Raw genomic sequence first — 14,567 nt, forward strand, 5'->3', positions numbered from 1 at the left:
TGAGAGCAACCGGGGCCAAGCGAAATAGTCATTTGTTTGTGTGCAAGAGACGTTTCTCTGACGGGATGAACTTCACGCTCCCTCCGTTTCAGTCTTAACTAGAGGCAACTAACTAACTCAATAAATGAATGAATGAATGAATGAATGAATGAATGAATGAATGAATAAATAAATGAATAAAATAAATAAATAAATAAATAAATGCCGAACTGGGCGCGGCTATGTAATCAACGTAGTGTGAACCGGAAGTGACTACCCGGGCCGTTGACAAACGAAAACAAACATGGCGTCCGAGCAAAAGCACCACTTAATGAAATATTTACTTTATACAGACCTCCCTGCTTGATAAGGATGTCGCACGCTGGACTTTTTGACCCTGCTTCTTCTTCTTTTTACCAGCTCGAACTGAAGTCGTCTTTTCTTTTCTTTTTTTTTCTTTTTTTAATTAAGAAATTACACCCCCCCTCCCCTCCCCACTCGAAGGGTCATCACTGATCACACAGGTAAGTGAACGCACATCGCGCTCCTTTGTAGCACAATTAACTCATTAACTTTAGACTTCTTTGAGCCGCGTTTTACATAAAGGTAAACTTCGTGAAAGGTGTGATGTTGTAAAGAAAACGTGTAGGCTAAGAAGGATTACAGCAGCTAAATGATATCCCACGACTGGTGGTGGCACTTGCGGGTAAGTAGTGTGAAAATTACACGCAGGAGCCAATACAAAGAAATTGATTGTCCAAACAAATTAATGTATTTGTGACTTGCATTGGAAAAGACGTGCTGTGGTGACCCCTAATGGGACGGTAAAAGGAAAAGAATGTGAGGGTGCTGGAAAATTAAATACAAGTGTAGAAGAAATACAGTGATGGCTTTTCTTTGGGTTATTTCACTGCTTAAGGAACAGAACTCAGCCTTTAACTCCTGTGTTTACTATCCACACATTTGTAATCAATATCACGAACCCCTGTGTGGGTTCATGGGCATCAGCTGACATTGGGCGAAAGTGGAACAGCTCACGAAGCAATTCACACATTTTTTTTTATTAGTATACAGGTCTTCACATCACCGCATCTGTCAAGCTTTGATATGACACGGGCTACCGTAGCTCACTTGAGCTGTCAGATGTCTTCCTTGGAGAGCTAAGCAGCTGCAAAAAAAAAAAAAAAATGGCTTCAAGGATACCCTGGAAACCTCCTCTAGGAATTCTGGGATTTGGTCTGAAAAGCTGTGAAAGACTGTTTGAGGTGCAAACTGCCTGGAGAAGAAAGTGCATCTCTCTGTTGGCCTTTTTACGTTTCACACGTGTGTGTGAATCACTAATGTCGTTGTGATAATTTCTTTTTATCTGAGCCACAAGCCATGAAGCGAGCGGTTGGCTTTATGGGCTCTTAAACTACTTCATGGTTAAAACTTATTGGATTCATTTGTCTTTTATCTCTAAACTATACCTTCATTTTGTGGCCAGAGGAGGCTAAAAATATATAAAACAATTCTTGAAGGAATTGATTGCCATTGGCACCAGCTTGTGTCGCACCAGATTTAGGAAAAGAGCAGTTTTGTCAACTAAAAATAGAAGCGGGGATTACGTTGGTGACCAACTTCGCAATAAGGGAAATTAGTAATATAGAAAATAATATCCTTTTGAAGTACTGTCTAGTCATCTTTTTTTATACCATTATATTAAAAACAGTTTTAAAAATAACACAAAACACATCAAAGTAAGATATTGAGAGAGAGAAAGTGATAGACTAATGCTTTTTTTCCAAGGCCAATATCGATTATTAGTAGACAAGGAGGCCAATAATCGATATTTAGAGGCGATATCATTTTTTTTGTAAAAGGGAAAGTACTGGCTTCAAAATTTTGATAAATACAAACTCCAACTCTTAACTTTGTTGAAATGTATTTAAGCAAATGTTTATTGACTTGTTGTAAACTTTACACATTATTATTATTATTATTATTATTATTATTATTATTATCATCATCATCATCATTATTATTATTGTTAATATTATTACTAGGGATGGGAAAGTACCGATACCGGTCGGCTCAGTATCGGGTCAATACCCGGCCTTATTTCAAAGTATCGGTACTTGCGACCCTCTTGTGACGGTGTTACAAATAGGACTAAAACTTGAAAAAGAGAAGACGAGAAAACTGTCAATTAATTTCATGCAATTTTATGGAAATTGCTATAATGGGGTATACAGTACGGATCTTTCTTTAAAATCACTTGTCTTTGTTTTTTGTTTTTTGTTTTTTTTTTTGCTGGGAAAATTTTTGTATCAAAAGCACAAGTATCGGTACTTTACTTGGTATCAGTATTGGTGACTACTCGAATTGAGTACTCGTATTGCTATCGGCCTGGAAAAAAGTTGTATCGAGTATTTCCAATTATAACTAAGTATTATTATTTATATTTCATAATTTAGCCTTCCTAAATACCATATTAACTGTAGATGCCGCTTTACTGCATTTGCTAATCAACATTTCTCTGTGATGATAGTAAAATTGTAGCTAATTTAATATATAAAGATAAATACATTGTATATTATACACGCACAGTAGAAAACATGCATCAAGTTTTTCATTTAGTTTTTTTGTTTTGGCAGTTTTATATTTTAAAGGAAAATGTATCATATTTTATTATTATTTAAAAAAAAAAATTAATTAATTAAATAAATTTATAATTATTTAATTTAATTATATTGTATTTTTGTCATAGTTTTTTTTTTTTGGTCAGTTTTATATTTTAAATAATTTATCATATTTTTTTTTATTATATAAAATAAAGTATCTAGTAAATTAGCTGACTGATACCTGAATTAAAAGCAATAACAAAAACAATGCTATTTGATTTCCTTTGTAAGCCAACAGTAAATCGCAGATGGAGTGGGGTGCCATTGAAAATCTCGCCTAGGGTGCCGCATTGGTATAGGGCCACATCCGACACTGTAAATATTCCTCACTTGACACTATTGGGCAAACTCATTTTCAGGGTTCCCTCGGGGGGCTGGCGCAAGGTACGGTGATGCGACAAGCTGACCGGGCTTCAGCGCAATTGTGCCGTTGCCCGACCCAGCTGTTCCGCTCCTTTGCCCTGCCCGTCCTCTAGTTTTAATGTTACACACTCAGCTCCCGTCTCCCATTGTTATGAATGCACCACATACAGTACATGCATGCTTTGTGGTTCTGCGTGGGGGGCAGACTGCAGGTCAGCAGTGCCTGGTAGACTTCCAGATTTATCCCCACCGGCCTTTCCAGATTTGAATGCACTACACCAACACTGGGGGCCACACAGACGCCGTGCAGGGACAGTGAATGCAAGTCGAAGACAGCAGGTTCATGCCTTGCTGATTGCAGGCTGTTTCTCTCCCACGGGACACTGCATGCTAGCCACGCCCACCACATACCGGTAACACTTGGGGGCTCATAGTCCTGTCCTGGTCTGTCCAACACAATATTAAAACTGGTGTCCTCTTCACATGGAGTACTTTAGTGTATTATTTAAAAAAAAATAAAAATACCTGTACCTGTGTTGAAGTCATTTTTCTGCCACTAAATGGCATAATTGCATTTGTGTCTTGTTTTTCAGCAATTAGCATCAGAATATAGCTAAGTCTCATCAATATTCATATTCCTGGTGAAAACACTTGGCTTTTGCAACATGGCCCTGGCTGATCTTGTTCTCTCTGCTCCCACCTGATGGCCATTTTTTGTAATAACTACCATTGCTTTTAGTCACCTCTTCATCTCAGAAGCTGCATCAAAGCTTTTTGTATGCTCTTGTCTTGCATAAAAAATAAAAAGAAAGAAAGGTGTAAATACGTTTTGGGGAGTGAAGGACAAAGTATTAAAAAACGTGTTTACGCGTTTTTGGGTTTGAATGTGTTAAAGGAAAAAAACTGCAATTTTAGATCGCTTTATTGCCACTAGCTCTCAACGTAACAACACATTTTACTTACATGCGTGAGGGAAGCCAACAAGGGAAACTACTTCCTTCCAGTCTACCAAAACCAACATTCCCACTGAACTCCCCATCGTCCCAACGTTCCGTTGGTGAATTATGTACCCCTCACTACAACGTCATCTCACGGCGCATATTCACAAAAGGAAGAACGGATGGAAACGGGCATGAGTCACGTGTCCACTTTGCGCATTTTCACAAAATTTTGTTTAAAAAGTTCAAAACATTTGGATGGAAACCTGACTATAGTTGCTCAGGGCTCAGAAACCGACCAATCATGACTCAAACCCAGAACCCAGGTGAGCTGTGATTGGTCGTTACCTGAGCCGTGAGCAACTGTGATGTCATTTTCTGTCAACACTAAGAGATAAAATGGCTGTCCTCTGCGATTGATAAAAACGGGTGGATTTTGCTGCATCAATCATATTCCACAAATGCAATATTAAATAGAAAAGTGTGTTTAGGCTAGTGGGGTTGCATAAAATTTTATTGTAAAGAAAGTTTTTGGTTTGACTTCCCCTTTGAACCTTATGTCCAACTGCATTGTAAATCGCAGTATCCACATAGGGAGTATATCAAACTTGTACAGAAAAACTCCTGGCATAACAATGTATACAGATTCTCCATTCTGCATGATCAAAGAGATGAACAGAACACATTGAGGGGGAATCACATTTTCAGAAATAGGCAGATAGGAAATGATTTGCATAAGATAATCCTTTGTATAGCGAGTAGTGGCCTGGTTACTTTTGGCCTTGCATCAGTGAACACCGCAAATAACAAGTGCAGTATAAAAAGGGGCTTAACTAATTGGCTCTGACTTTCCAATTACATGCGTGAGTATGAACTGCGAAACAACACTTCTAAAATCATACAGTTTAGCCCCACCCCTTAGACACTGATTGGTCTGGTCATTTTTTGGACAACCACTACGATGATATCGTTTTGAAGCTTAACGAGATGGACTGGTTAGATTGCATGTCTGTATTCCCACGAGTCCGTTTGACATAATGCAAGATAATGCAACCTCCGTTTTCACGTCAAATGTAATGGGCTTTTTTTTTTCTTTTTTCTTGACAGGATCCGTTGCAATAAATCACCGGCTACGCCGCAGCCCAATGACGCAGAAGAACTATGACTGCTGGAGCACTCTTAGAACACGCTGACAGGTTAACCAAATCTCTTTCAACAAGTGTAAAACCTCAAGTCTGTTCAAGGCAGTTTCATATTCTCGCCTTTGACTTCCAAATATCTTGACAATTTTTTTTTCTGCGTTTTAGGCAGACGATAACAATGGTGACAGTCCATGTCCACAAATGGTTCCCGACAGAACTGCCTTGAAATACGCACACACGCTAAAAAATATATATATATATTTGAAAAAGCGACCTTTTGTTGATGCAATTTCTCCTCACTGGACAATTGTTAGTGGCATTTAATACGCACAAAATACAATAAACCTCAAGCGACAAATACAATAAAAAAAAAAAAAGAGAAAAGAAACATTACTTCACTCGCAACACAGTAAAGGTCACTAATTGGCGAGTGTGCATTTCCATTTTTCTAACGGTGGCCTGAAAATGGTTCTCTTTGCCTTTGAATATATAACATTATCATCATGTTATGAAATAAGTGGTGTTGCGTGGTCATTTGACATTTCGGGTATTTCAACCGCCGTAATTGACTTCTAAAAATAGTCCGCCTTTTTTCTGCGAGCAGGCCGTCTTCCCTTTTCAAGCCTTTCGTTTCCTTTTTTTCGTGCCGACTTGAAGGAAACTCGCTGCTCTTTGACTGAGAGAACAAGAAAAAACTATCAATGTGACTGAATAGAATGTGCTCATTATTTAGCATATGTTTCAAAAGTAAAATCAACATGTAATATGTAATATGTCTTTGTTGATGATGCTTGAACTTAGCACAGTCCTCCCATAGCATTTGTCCTCATTAGAGAGGCAGCAGACATTCTGACGATTCACCTCATAAATTATACATTACATAATAAGTGACATATGCGCACGTTGTATACAAATGACTGATGCTTCCATGAACGCACCTAAAATACATATTTATCACCAAAAAAACATATTGTTTTCTTTCAACTACACCATAGAGCGACATTATGCCCTTAATTCAATGTTAGGAGCACACTGCTTCTCAGCGTCTTGATGTAAAAAAACAAAAAAACAAAAAAAAAACACTATTCATTTGGTGGATGTGTGAACGGCAGTGCAAAGACGCCCTCTGCTGGCCATGTGCAGTATTACATCACTTGAAATTGTTAGGAAATAACAGTAAAACCTCTCAACTTGCAGTTTAAGGCACATTATATGTGGGGGTCTTGTATTACGCCACCTTGTGCTTTCTTGTTTTAATGGCTCTTTTCTCTACAGCTATTAGCATGTTTTTTGTTTTGTTTTTTTAATAATGTTTTATAGAATTTTGTTTTTTTGGGCCTATTTCAGCTGATTTAGGGTGGACTGATTATCATCTGAGCAATTTACAGTCTTTCTTGTTTTTATTGAAAGCCAAGTTTCAAACCCCAAACATTAGAACTTGTAAGGTAAGATGGGTTCACCATGATCCCACCATAATATAATTATTTGGTTTTGCGGTATATAGCCTTTTGAGGGGACACAGTGACGGTCTATTGAAGTAATTCAAAATACTGCCACTACTGTACATTGGTAAGGGATGGTGTTTCTGCATCTTAGTTCAGAGGTTCCGGGTTTGATTCTAAAAACATGCGTGTAATGTTTTGGTCACTGAAGACTAAATTGTCAAGGGCGTGTGAATTGGTGGTTTTCTATATGCCTTGCTTTTGGCTGGCAGCCAGATCACTTAAAGTCAAATGGGATAGACTTCAGCTCACCCATGACCCTAAATGAGGACAAGCATCAATTAAAAAATGATAGATGAATAATATTTTTTAGATATCTGGCTGTATGCTTAAGAATGGTAGTGATGTGATGGTAATTAACTCATTCACTGCAATTGACGGAAAAAGACGTCAAATGATGCATTTTTGGTGGGCTGGGCTGTAAAGTGTTCAATGAAGCATCTACAATTTGAATACAATTTTTGGTGTCACATTTTTTTATTGTATAAAAATAGAGGTGTCAGGCGATTAAAATTTTTAATTGTAATTAATCACATGATCTTTAACATGAAGTAACTAGAATTAAATTCTGCACATTTTTAAAATAGTAAAATACAACTTGACTCCCATCTCCACAAATATATGCCTTACTATTGAATTTATTATTGCAAAATTTTGGCATGGACGTGTCTTCTGTGTTGCAACTGGAATTCCCCCAGTGCAGGCTTTCCTTTTTTTTTTTTTTTCTTTTTTTTTTTTTTAAATTGTATTTTTTTATTTTATTTTTTTTTTTAAAGAGAGGCTTTCCAAGTAAGGGGCAGTCATTAATTGCGCCTAAAAAAAAATTATATATGCTATTCCCAACAATGTCCCAGCTTCATTGGAATTAGGGTTTTGTATTCCTATCAGAAAGTCTGCTTGTTGCAAGTAAATGTTTGGTGTGCACACAGATGTTTCATATTTTGATACCTTAAATCTTGACAAAATGGTATTCAAAGGATTAGCTGCAACCTTTCTTGTCCATTGGTATTTCTTACACCATCTTCTGATACCATCACAGATGAATGTCTCCTTTCGAGATCATCTAATTTTTTTTTTTTTTTTAAACAGTAACTAACTCACACAGAGGAAGGTCAATATCAAAAGTCTGAAAATTGTGTTGGATTATTGTTATATGTCAAGGAAATGATGCTTTGAAACGCACTGACAATTTTCTTTCAAGGCAAGTATCATAATGTTTTTGTGCAAGGGCATATGAGGGCCACTGAAAGAGAAACGACCTTTGTAATATTTTGAAATAGGAAAAAGTTTTTTTTTTCCTTGTAAACTCGACACACAGCATGAGATATGACAATAAATAAAGAAACCATTCTCACTCAGCTTCTTTATCAGGCTGCTGTCTGGTGGCTCTTGTACAATAAAAAATAAATTGTGCCTTAACTCTTATAAGATTACATCTTTTCTCTTTTTGTTTTGGTCAACTTTATTCTTGTGAAAAAATACGCTTTGCAATATACAGTAGCTTTATTTTAGTCAAACATAAGTTATAAGATTGCAACTAGGGATGCACATTAACTATTGGACCAATATTGGGAAAAAATGGCGTCGGATATCAATAAGATAAAACTGACTTTTTTTTTCTTTTTTTACTAAACTTTATTGTTGCGTGCGACTTCAGAAGCAACAGTGTGCCATTTATTACAGAGCCTATACTACTTGTTTGTTTGTTTGTTTGTTTTATGATATTTCAACGCGTAAAATGACATTTCTTGTAAAACTTATTTTCCAACTATATTCAAGCCAGCTTTGTTCTTGTAAACTGCAGGTACTTGCTGTTGTCTCGGTCCATCGATTCAATATATTATTTATTTTTTACTTTTTTTAAATGGAGGTAAGAAAAGGGAGCCAATGTTGCACAAACATTTGCACTAATAAAGACTTTACAAAAACTCAGAGCTTTGGCAGTGACCAATCACGGCTCACTTGTTTTCTGAAGCTGAGCCGTGATTGGTTGTTACCCGAGCCCTGAGCAACTGTGATGTCATTTTCACTCGACAGCAAGTGGCAAAATGGCCGCACCCTGAGATGGATGAAAATGGCTTGATTTTGCTGCTTAATTCATGTTAATGTTAATCAGAATGCCATGTTTAGACTAGTGAAGGTGCATAGAACATATTGTAACTGTTATGCTGTTATTAAGTTAGCAATCATTTTTATAGAGCATAACAATTTGATTTTGTATAGACAATAACCTCCATAAATATTTCTGAGAAACCCAAAGACAGAAATGTAGACAGTCAAGAAATATTTTGTTTCATTGTTTTGTTTTATGACATGGGTTGCAACTTTTCTTTTCTTATCCAAACAAGACTCAGGCTATTGTTTGCTTTAAGCTGTATCAGTGACCTGTGAATGGATGCTGTCCCGTATTTGACGTTGCGAGTGGGAGAAACTTGATGGTCTTGTTCACTGTGGGTGTGTACACGTACAATGTCACATCCTGCTTACTCTCCCAACACAAGGACGAGCACTGTTGCATATCCAAAGGTCCTTCCCATGCATATGTGCGGCGGGGCAGCCTGAACGGATGACATGACACCAACCAGCTGCGTTGCTGACAGCAAATAATACATCAGGAACACAACAGACTCGTTTGTCGGAGACATGAAGCATCGCGGTGAGGTTTTGCTCGGGGATGTGCAATTCATGCTGCGTTTACTTTAGTCCTCTTGCTCTTTGTGGTTGACAGTTGCTCTCATCGCTGCTGTAATTGTTGTTCTTGTGGTCACATGGGCCGTCTCGCGCGACTACGCACGTATGCGGCATAGTGCAAGACATCCTTTGGGTGAGCTTCATGTTTTCACATTAGAGTCAATATCACCTTAGGATGCCTTTGCGATTTCTTTATTTCACCCAAAGAAGTTGAGATTTTTAATTGAACATTATATTTATTATTTTAGAGTAGGTGGGGGTGTGGTTAGCATGTCCTCCTCCCAGTACTGAGAACTTGGGTTTGAGTCCAGGCTCCGACCTTCCTGGGTGGAGTTTGCATGTTCTCCCCGTGCCTGTGTAGGTCTTCTCCGGGTACTCCGGGCTCCTCCCACATTCCAAAGACATGCATGGCAGGTTAATTGGGCTCTCCGAATTGTCCCTAGGTGTGATTGCAAGTGTGGATGGTTGTTCGTCTCTCTGTGCCCTGCGATTGGCTGGCAACCAGTCCAGGGTGTACCCCGCCTACTGCCCAATGCCAGCTGAGATAGGCTCCAGCACCACCCGCGACCCTTGTGAGGAATAGGCGGTCAAGAAAATGGATGGATGGATGGATTTTTGAGTCGATGTTATGCTGTTCGAAATATTTAAGGATTAAGCTACCATGCTGTAAGAAAATAAATGAATTCACAGTAAGCATAAAATGTATACAATAAGCAAAATATGCTTGATGACAGGGTGGACACTGGACAGTTTTGGCTAATTTTAGCTTTTAAATGAGCACAGGGTGCATACGTTTCTCTTACCAAGCTGACAGTGTATTTTTGAAAAATGTAATTTCTAAAAGATTTTCACATCTTGTTTCAATATGACGGAGTGGACATGTTAAGATGGCAAACATCCAACTATAGATGTATAATATGACGGAAATTACAAAGCACAAGTAAATATTTATTATGCAACTATGCACTGTTTCAGTATCTGTTAAAGATAGAAAATATGCTAGTTTAATGTCATTTCTGAAAACATCTGGAAGTTTCTTAAAAGGGCAGTAACTCCCTAATGACATGGTTGACAGAAATTTCAGACATGCAAAATGTTTAGTATGATTATGAAAGCAAAATATTCATGGTCAAAATGACCTGGTTTAATCACAAAATAGAGGTGTAACGATAACGGCAATATCGTGATATTGCGATATTAAAAACTGCCACGATATATCGTCGTCGTCATTTCACGACATTAAAATCAGCACATCTGATTAAAAAAGTCAAGTTGATTTCCATTTGTGCAGTTCGAGCACCCTTTGGTGGCTAGTTTTTTTTAGTACAGTTTAATTTTCACAAGGCATGTTTTGCCCTTCTATGTTTGAAATCCATGCTAATGGTCAGATGAAGGGGCACATATGCTTGTGAACCAAGTCAATATGTGGAGGAACTCAATGTTTGCATGTTGTTGTTTTTTTAACAATATTGTGACTTTTTTTTTTTTTTTTAAATCGCCAACCTCCCCACACTATCGTGATAATTATCATACCATGACCTTCATATTGTGATAATATCGTATCGTGATGTTTGGGTATCATTACATCCCTACAAAATATGTGGAAAAAAATGTATTTAGTATTTGTTAACCACATATTACACACAATGTAGTTTGCAGAGCAGTGTGTGTGACTTGACAAAATCTGATATAGCACATCCAATGAAAAAAAATAAAATGAAGTGATTCTAATGAAGACACCAAAGGTACTTAAGGGTGATATTGACGCACATCACATGATGGTCACTCCTTGCTGGGTTCATGTTTCTTGTCTTATTTCTATTGCAGGGATGAAAAGTGTGGCGCAATTCAAAGTAAAATCCCAACCAAGTGAGTAGTACACTCTAAAATGACAATTGTTGAACCAATTTAAGCTTCAAGTGGTAACACGTTTGAATTTAGTCCAAAATTAAGATATTAAGTTTAAGTAATTATGAGTAAATTTAATATTTTGGAAGTGATATTTTTTTAAGTTGGTCAACAATTCAATTTGTATTCTTAAATTGGTTCAACAATTCTCTTTTTGTAGTGTAGGAAGTTACAGACTTTTACTCTTTGTTGTAAAATTGCATGTTTTTCCTCACAAAATTATGCTTATTATTATTTTTTTTAAATTAAATCACGTAGTGTATTCAACTTTGTTCTCCTAAAACTGATATTTCTTGTAAAATTGTAACTTTTTTCTTTGTAGCATAGCATTACATGTTTGTTGAAAGAAGACTAATAATAAAATTATAAAATTACAACTTGAGTTTTTTTTGTGAACTTTAATCTGTAAATTAGCTCACTTTTTCTTGCAAAACTGCAAATTGCAACAAATACCTACGTGTTTTTTTAAACACTCTTCTAATATTTTATTGTTTCTCGTTAACAATTGAAATAAAGTACAACTTGAGTCTCATAATTTGTGAGTGAAATTTTCTCATGAACGTTTTAAAAATAAATCAACTATTTAGTCATATTCTCTTTTAGTAATAATGGCAACTTTTTGGTCACATAACTTATAAAAACAATATTCAAACCTTGTCACATTTAAACTTTATCCTCATAATTATGTTTTTTTCCCTCAGTATTGAATTTATTTTGGCAAAATATTACTACAGTATTCTCATACTCTGTTGTAAAATTGTATTTTCACAAAATAACCTCGAGTCTAACTTTAATAACATTTCCTTGATAAAATTTGAACTGTTCTCATAAAATTGTGATCTTTCTCATTTTCACAATTCATTTTTCAGCAAAACCTTCGCCCAAGTGCAACCTCTCCAGAATGTGCCCGCCAGATCAGTTTGCAATCCACGTGCGCAGTGGAACAGCTAATGTTGTCGGGCCCCGGATCTGTTTTGATGGCAAAATGTAGGAACCGTTACGGAAAATTTACGTCTCCCCTGTGAAATGTACAATTCTTTTTGGATTATGTTTCCCTGCAGCATCATGAGCCACATATTGAACAACGTGGGACCTGGGCTCAACATTGTTGTTATTAACAGTGAGTAGAAAAATACATACATGGCTATGTCTAGTTTCAAAATTTACCTGTGATTTTGTGTGCAAAAACTTTTCAAAATTGTCCCTGAGAAGCAAGTTTATTTTAGTTAACTAAAACTAACAAAAACAAACTAAAACTAAATTCAAAAAACAATTTTATTAACTAAATAAAAAAAAAAACGGAAATGCTTTTAAAAAAACCAAAAACAAAAACTACATTTTATGTTTACAAAACTAACTAAAACTAACTATAATTATAGCAAAAATGTTCTTTGTTTTAGTCTTTGGTAATTAATTTACTGCATGACCCTTTGGGGATAATTTTAAATGTAAATTTATTTTGATATTAACCGGAACGGAAGTGACATCATCTAGCAGCAGCCAATAGAAAAGCTCCTTCAGATGACGTCGCTCCCATGGTGTTTTTTAAATATTGCGCACAAGTCATTCTAATAAAAAAAAAAAAAAAAAAAGTAAAACTAATACTGAAACTAACTAAAACTAAGCATTTATTAAAGGGATACTTGACTCATTGAGCCATTTTCAGCAGTAAAAAGTTCATATTTTTTCTAGAATGTGGTAACTTCATTATTTTTCATGTACAATTAATACTTTAAAAAGTAATTTTTCTACTTGCTGTCGACTGATGATGACATCACCTGTGCTAATGACCAATCATGGCTCAGTTTACTGACCAAACCCAGTAAACTGAGCCATGTTATCAAATTCATTCTGGCCAAAATATGAACTTTTCACTGCTGATATTGGTTCAATGAGTCAAGTATCCCTTTAAATAATTAAAACTAATTTAAATAACAACTAACCTAAACCACCCTGAAAATGTATTAAAACTAACTAAATTAAAAAAAAGAAAAGAAACTCAAAACGAAATAAAAACTAACTAAAATGCAAAAACTATAATAACCCTCCTGAGAAGAAATGCATTGACACTAGATGCATGCGAGTTGAGTGTCCTCGATTCAACTTTTGCATCTTACCATGACCTCCATGTATGAAAATCTACACGTTTACTGCTTTTTGAATACATCTGACCCTAGAGGTTTAAACAAGCATAAGCTTAAGTCAGAGGTCAAAATTGATATGCAAAGTCTCCTCATCTGGGTCACGCTGGGATCAATTTTCAAACAATCTTCATATTTTTCATCTGTCAGAGCAAAGCCCTACTGACGTCGAATGTTCATGTGGGTAGATGTTTTTTTCGTGCTTTATTGATTCAACTTTGAATATATTTTCCTCACTTACTTCTGGTGACATTTTTTTTTTTTCTTCATCAGCAAAGTGGCCGTTGATGCATAGAAGGAAGTTGCGGCTGACAAATGTGTGGATGAAAAATGAGAAAACGTGCTCATTTTTAATTGGGCCAACGGTTATCTGCACGCGAGGAAGATGATATGATGATGAATGCAAGCTGCAGAAGATGATAAACATGCGCGCGTGTGTTTGTTTCATCTCAGGTGAGAACGGAGCTGTGGACAGATGTGGCTATCTGAATATGAGCGATGGAGGTATGGAAGTGTTTTATCAATCTGTTTTACAGAGATGATTTATTTACCTGTTTTTTTTTTTTCAATTTTAATACGACTTCCTCATCTGCCAAAGTCCCAGAGGACATCTTGGAGTACCTGAAAGAGATTAAACCTGGAGAGATTGTCATTGTGGCCTCCTTTGACGACGTGACAACAAAGTAGGTCCAATTTCCAGATGCTCATCCGCTAAAACGATTTCCCGCTCTACAAAAATCACCTTTCATTTACCCCCCCCTCCCTCCACTTCACTTCTCGGCGGCAGGATGACAAAAGAAATGAGGGAGATTTTTGTCGGGATGGGCAGCGCTTTGATCGAGTCCGTAAGTTACCGTGACAACTGGGTGTTTGCAGGAAGAGGCGACGCAGCAAACAGTAGCTCCTTTGAGAAGGTCAGTGACCCGCCTTTACTCGTCCGGTCTGTTTACGCACATGGAAAAGACGCAAGCTCTGACAACCGAACGTCTTCTCGGCTGCTCACCTGTCAGCGAGCTGCTAATGACGACCAAAGCAACGTTTATGACGGATGGCCCATGGCGGTGGAGGTGGGCGGATGTTTCCCCAGAAGCTCTTAAAAAGGACATTTGTCATAAACAGGACAATAGGAATAAATTTGATCACAAAAATGAGTCTAATGTTCTCGTGTTTTGCACTTTCCATTTACCGGCATATAGAGTATACTTTTTTTTTTTTTTTTTTTAAATAAACTATTCCAATG

General features: G+C 36.8%; 1 protein-coding gene across 5 annotated transcripts; it reads left to right on the plus strand.

Moving 5' to 3' along the window:
* The first annotated feature begins 277 nt into the window (after positions 1 to 277).
* Positions 278 to 14,523, plus strand: LOC144023941 (protein FAM3D). Of its 5 annotated transcripts, none has more exons than XM_077529906.1 (11): positions 278 to 503; positions 5,051 to 5,139; positions 9,089 to 9,243; positions 9,316 to 9,411; positions 11,106 to 11,147; positions 12,056 to 12,173; positions 12,248 to 12,306; positions 13,781 to 13,831; positions 13,926 to 14,010; positions 14,115 to 14,241; positions 14,338 to 14,523. In XM_077529906.1, the coding sequence occupies exons 3-11, from the start codon at positions 9,231 to 9,233 to the stop codon at positions 14,422 to 14,424; spliced, it is 678 nt and encodes a 225-aa protein (XP_077386032.1). In that variant the 5' UTR covers positions 278 to 503; positions 5,051 to 5,139; positions 9,089 to 9,230; the 3' UTR covers positions 14,425 to 14,523. The 5 variants fall into 5 exon arrangements, with proteins under 5 accessions (XP_077386032.1, XP_077386037.1, XP_077386035.1 ...); XM_077529911.1 differs by having other exon boundaries at positions 9,395 to 9,411; XM_077529908.1 differs by lacking the exon at positions 278 to 503 and adding an exon at positions 533 to 685.
* Positions 14,524 to 14,567: the final 44 nt, after the last annotated feature.

This window comes from Festucalex cinctus, chromosome 8, assembly GCF_051991245.1.
Source record: "Festucalex cinctus isolate MCC-2025b chromosome 8, RoL_Fcin_1.0, whole genome shotgun sequence".
Lineage (NCBI taxonomy): Eukaryota > Metazoa > Chordata > Actinopteri > Syngnathiformes > Syngnathidae > Festucalex > Festucalex cinctus.

Excerpts from the sequence above, each read along its gene's own strand:
- LOC144023941 (XM_077529906.1), top strand. Across the intron at positions 11,148-12,055 it reads CAAAGTAAAATCCCAACCAA|CAAAACCTTCGCCCAAGTGC; the intron begins GTGAGTAGTACA and ends TTCATTTTTCAG. Across the intron at positions 13,832-13,925 it reads TCTGAATATGAGCGATGGAG|TCCCAGAGGACATCTTGGAG; the intron begins GTATGGAAGTGT and ends CATCTGCCAAAG.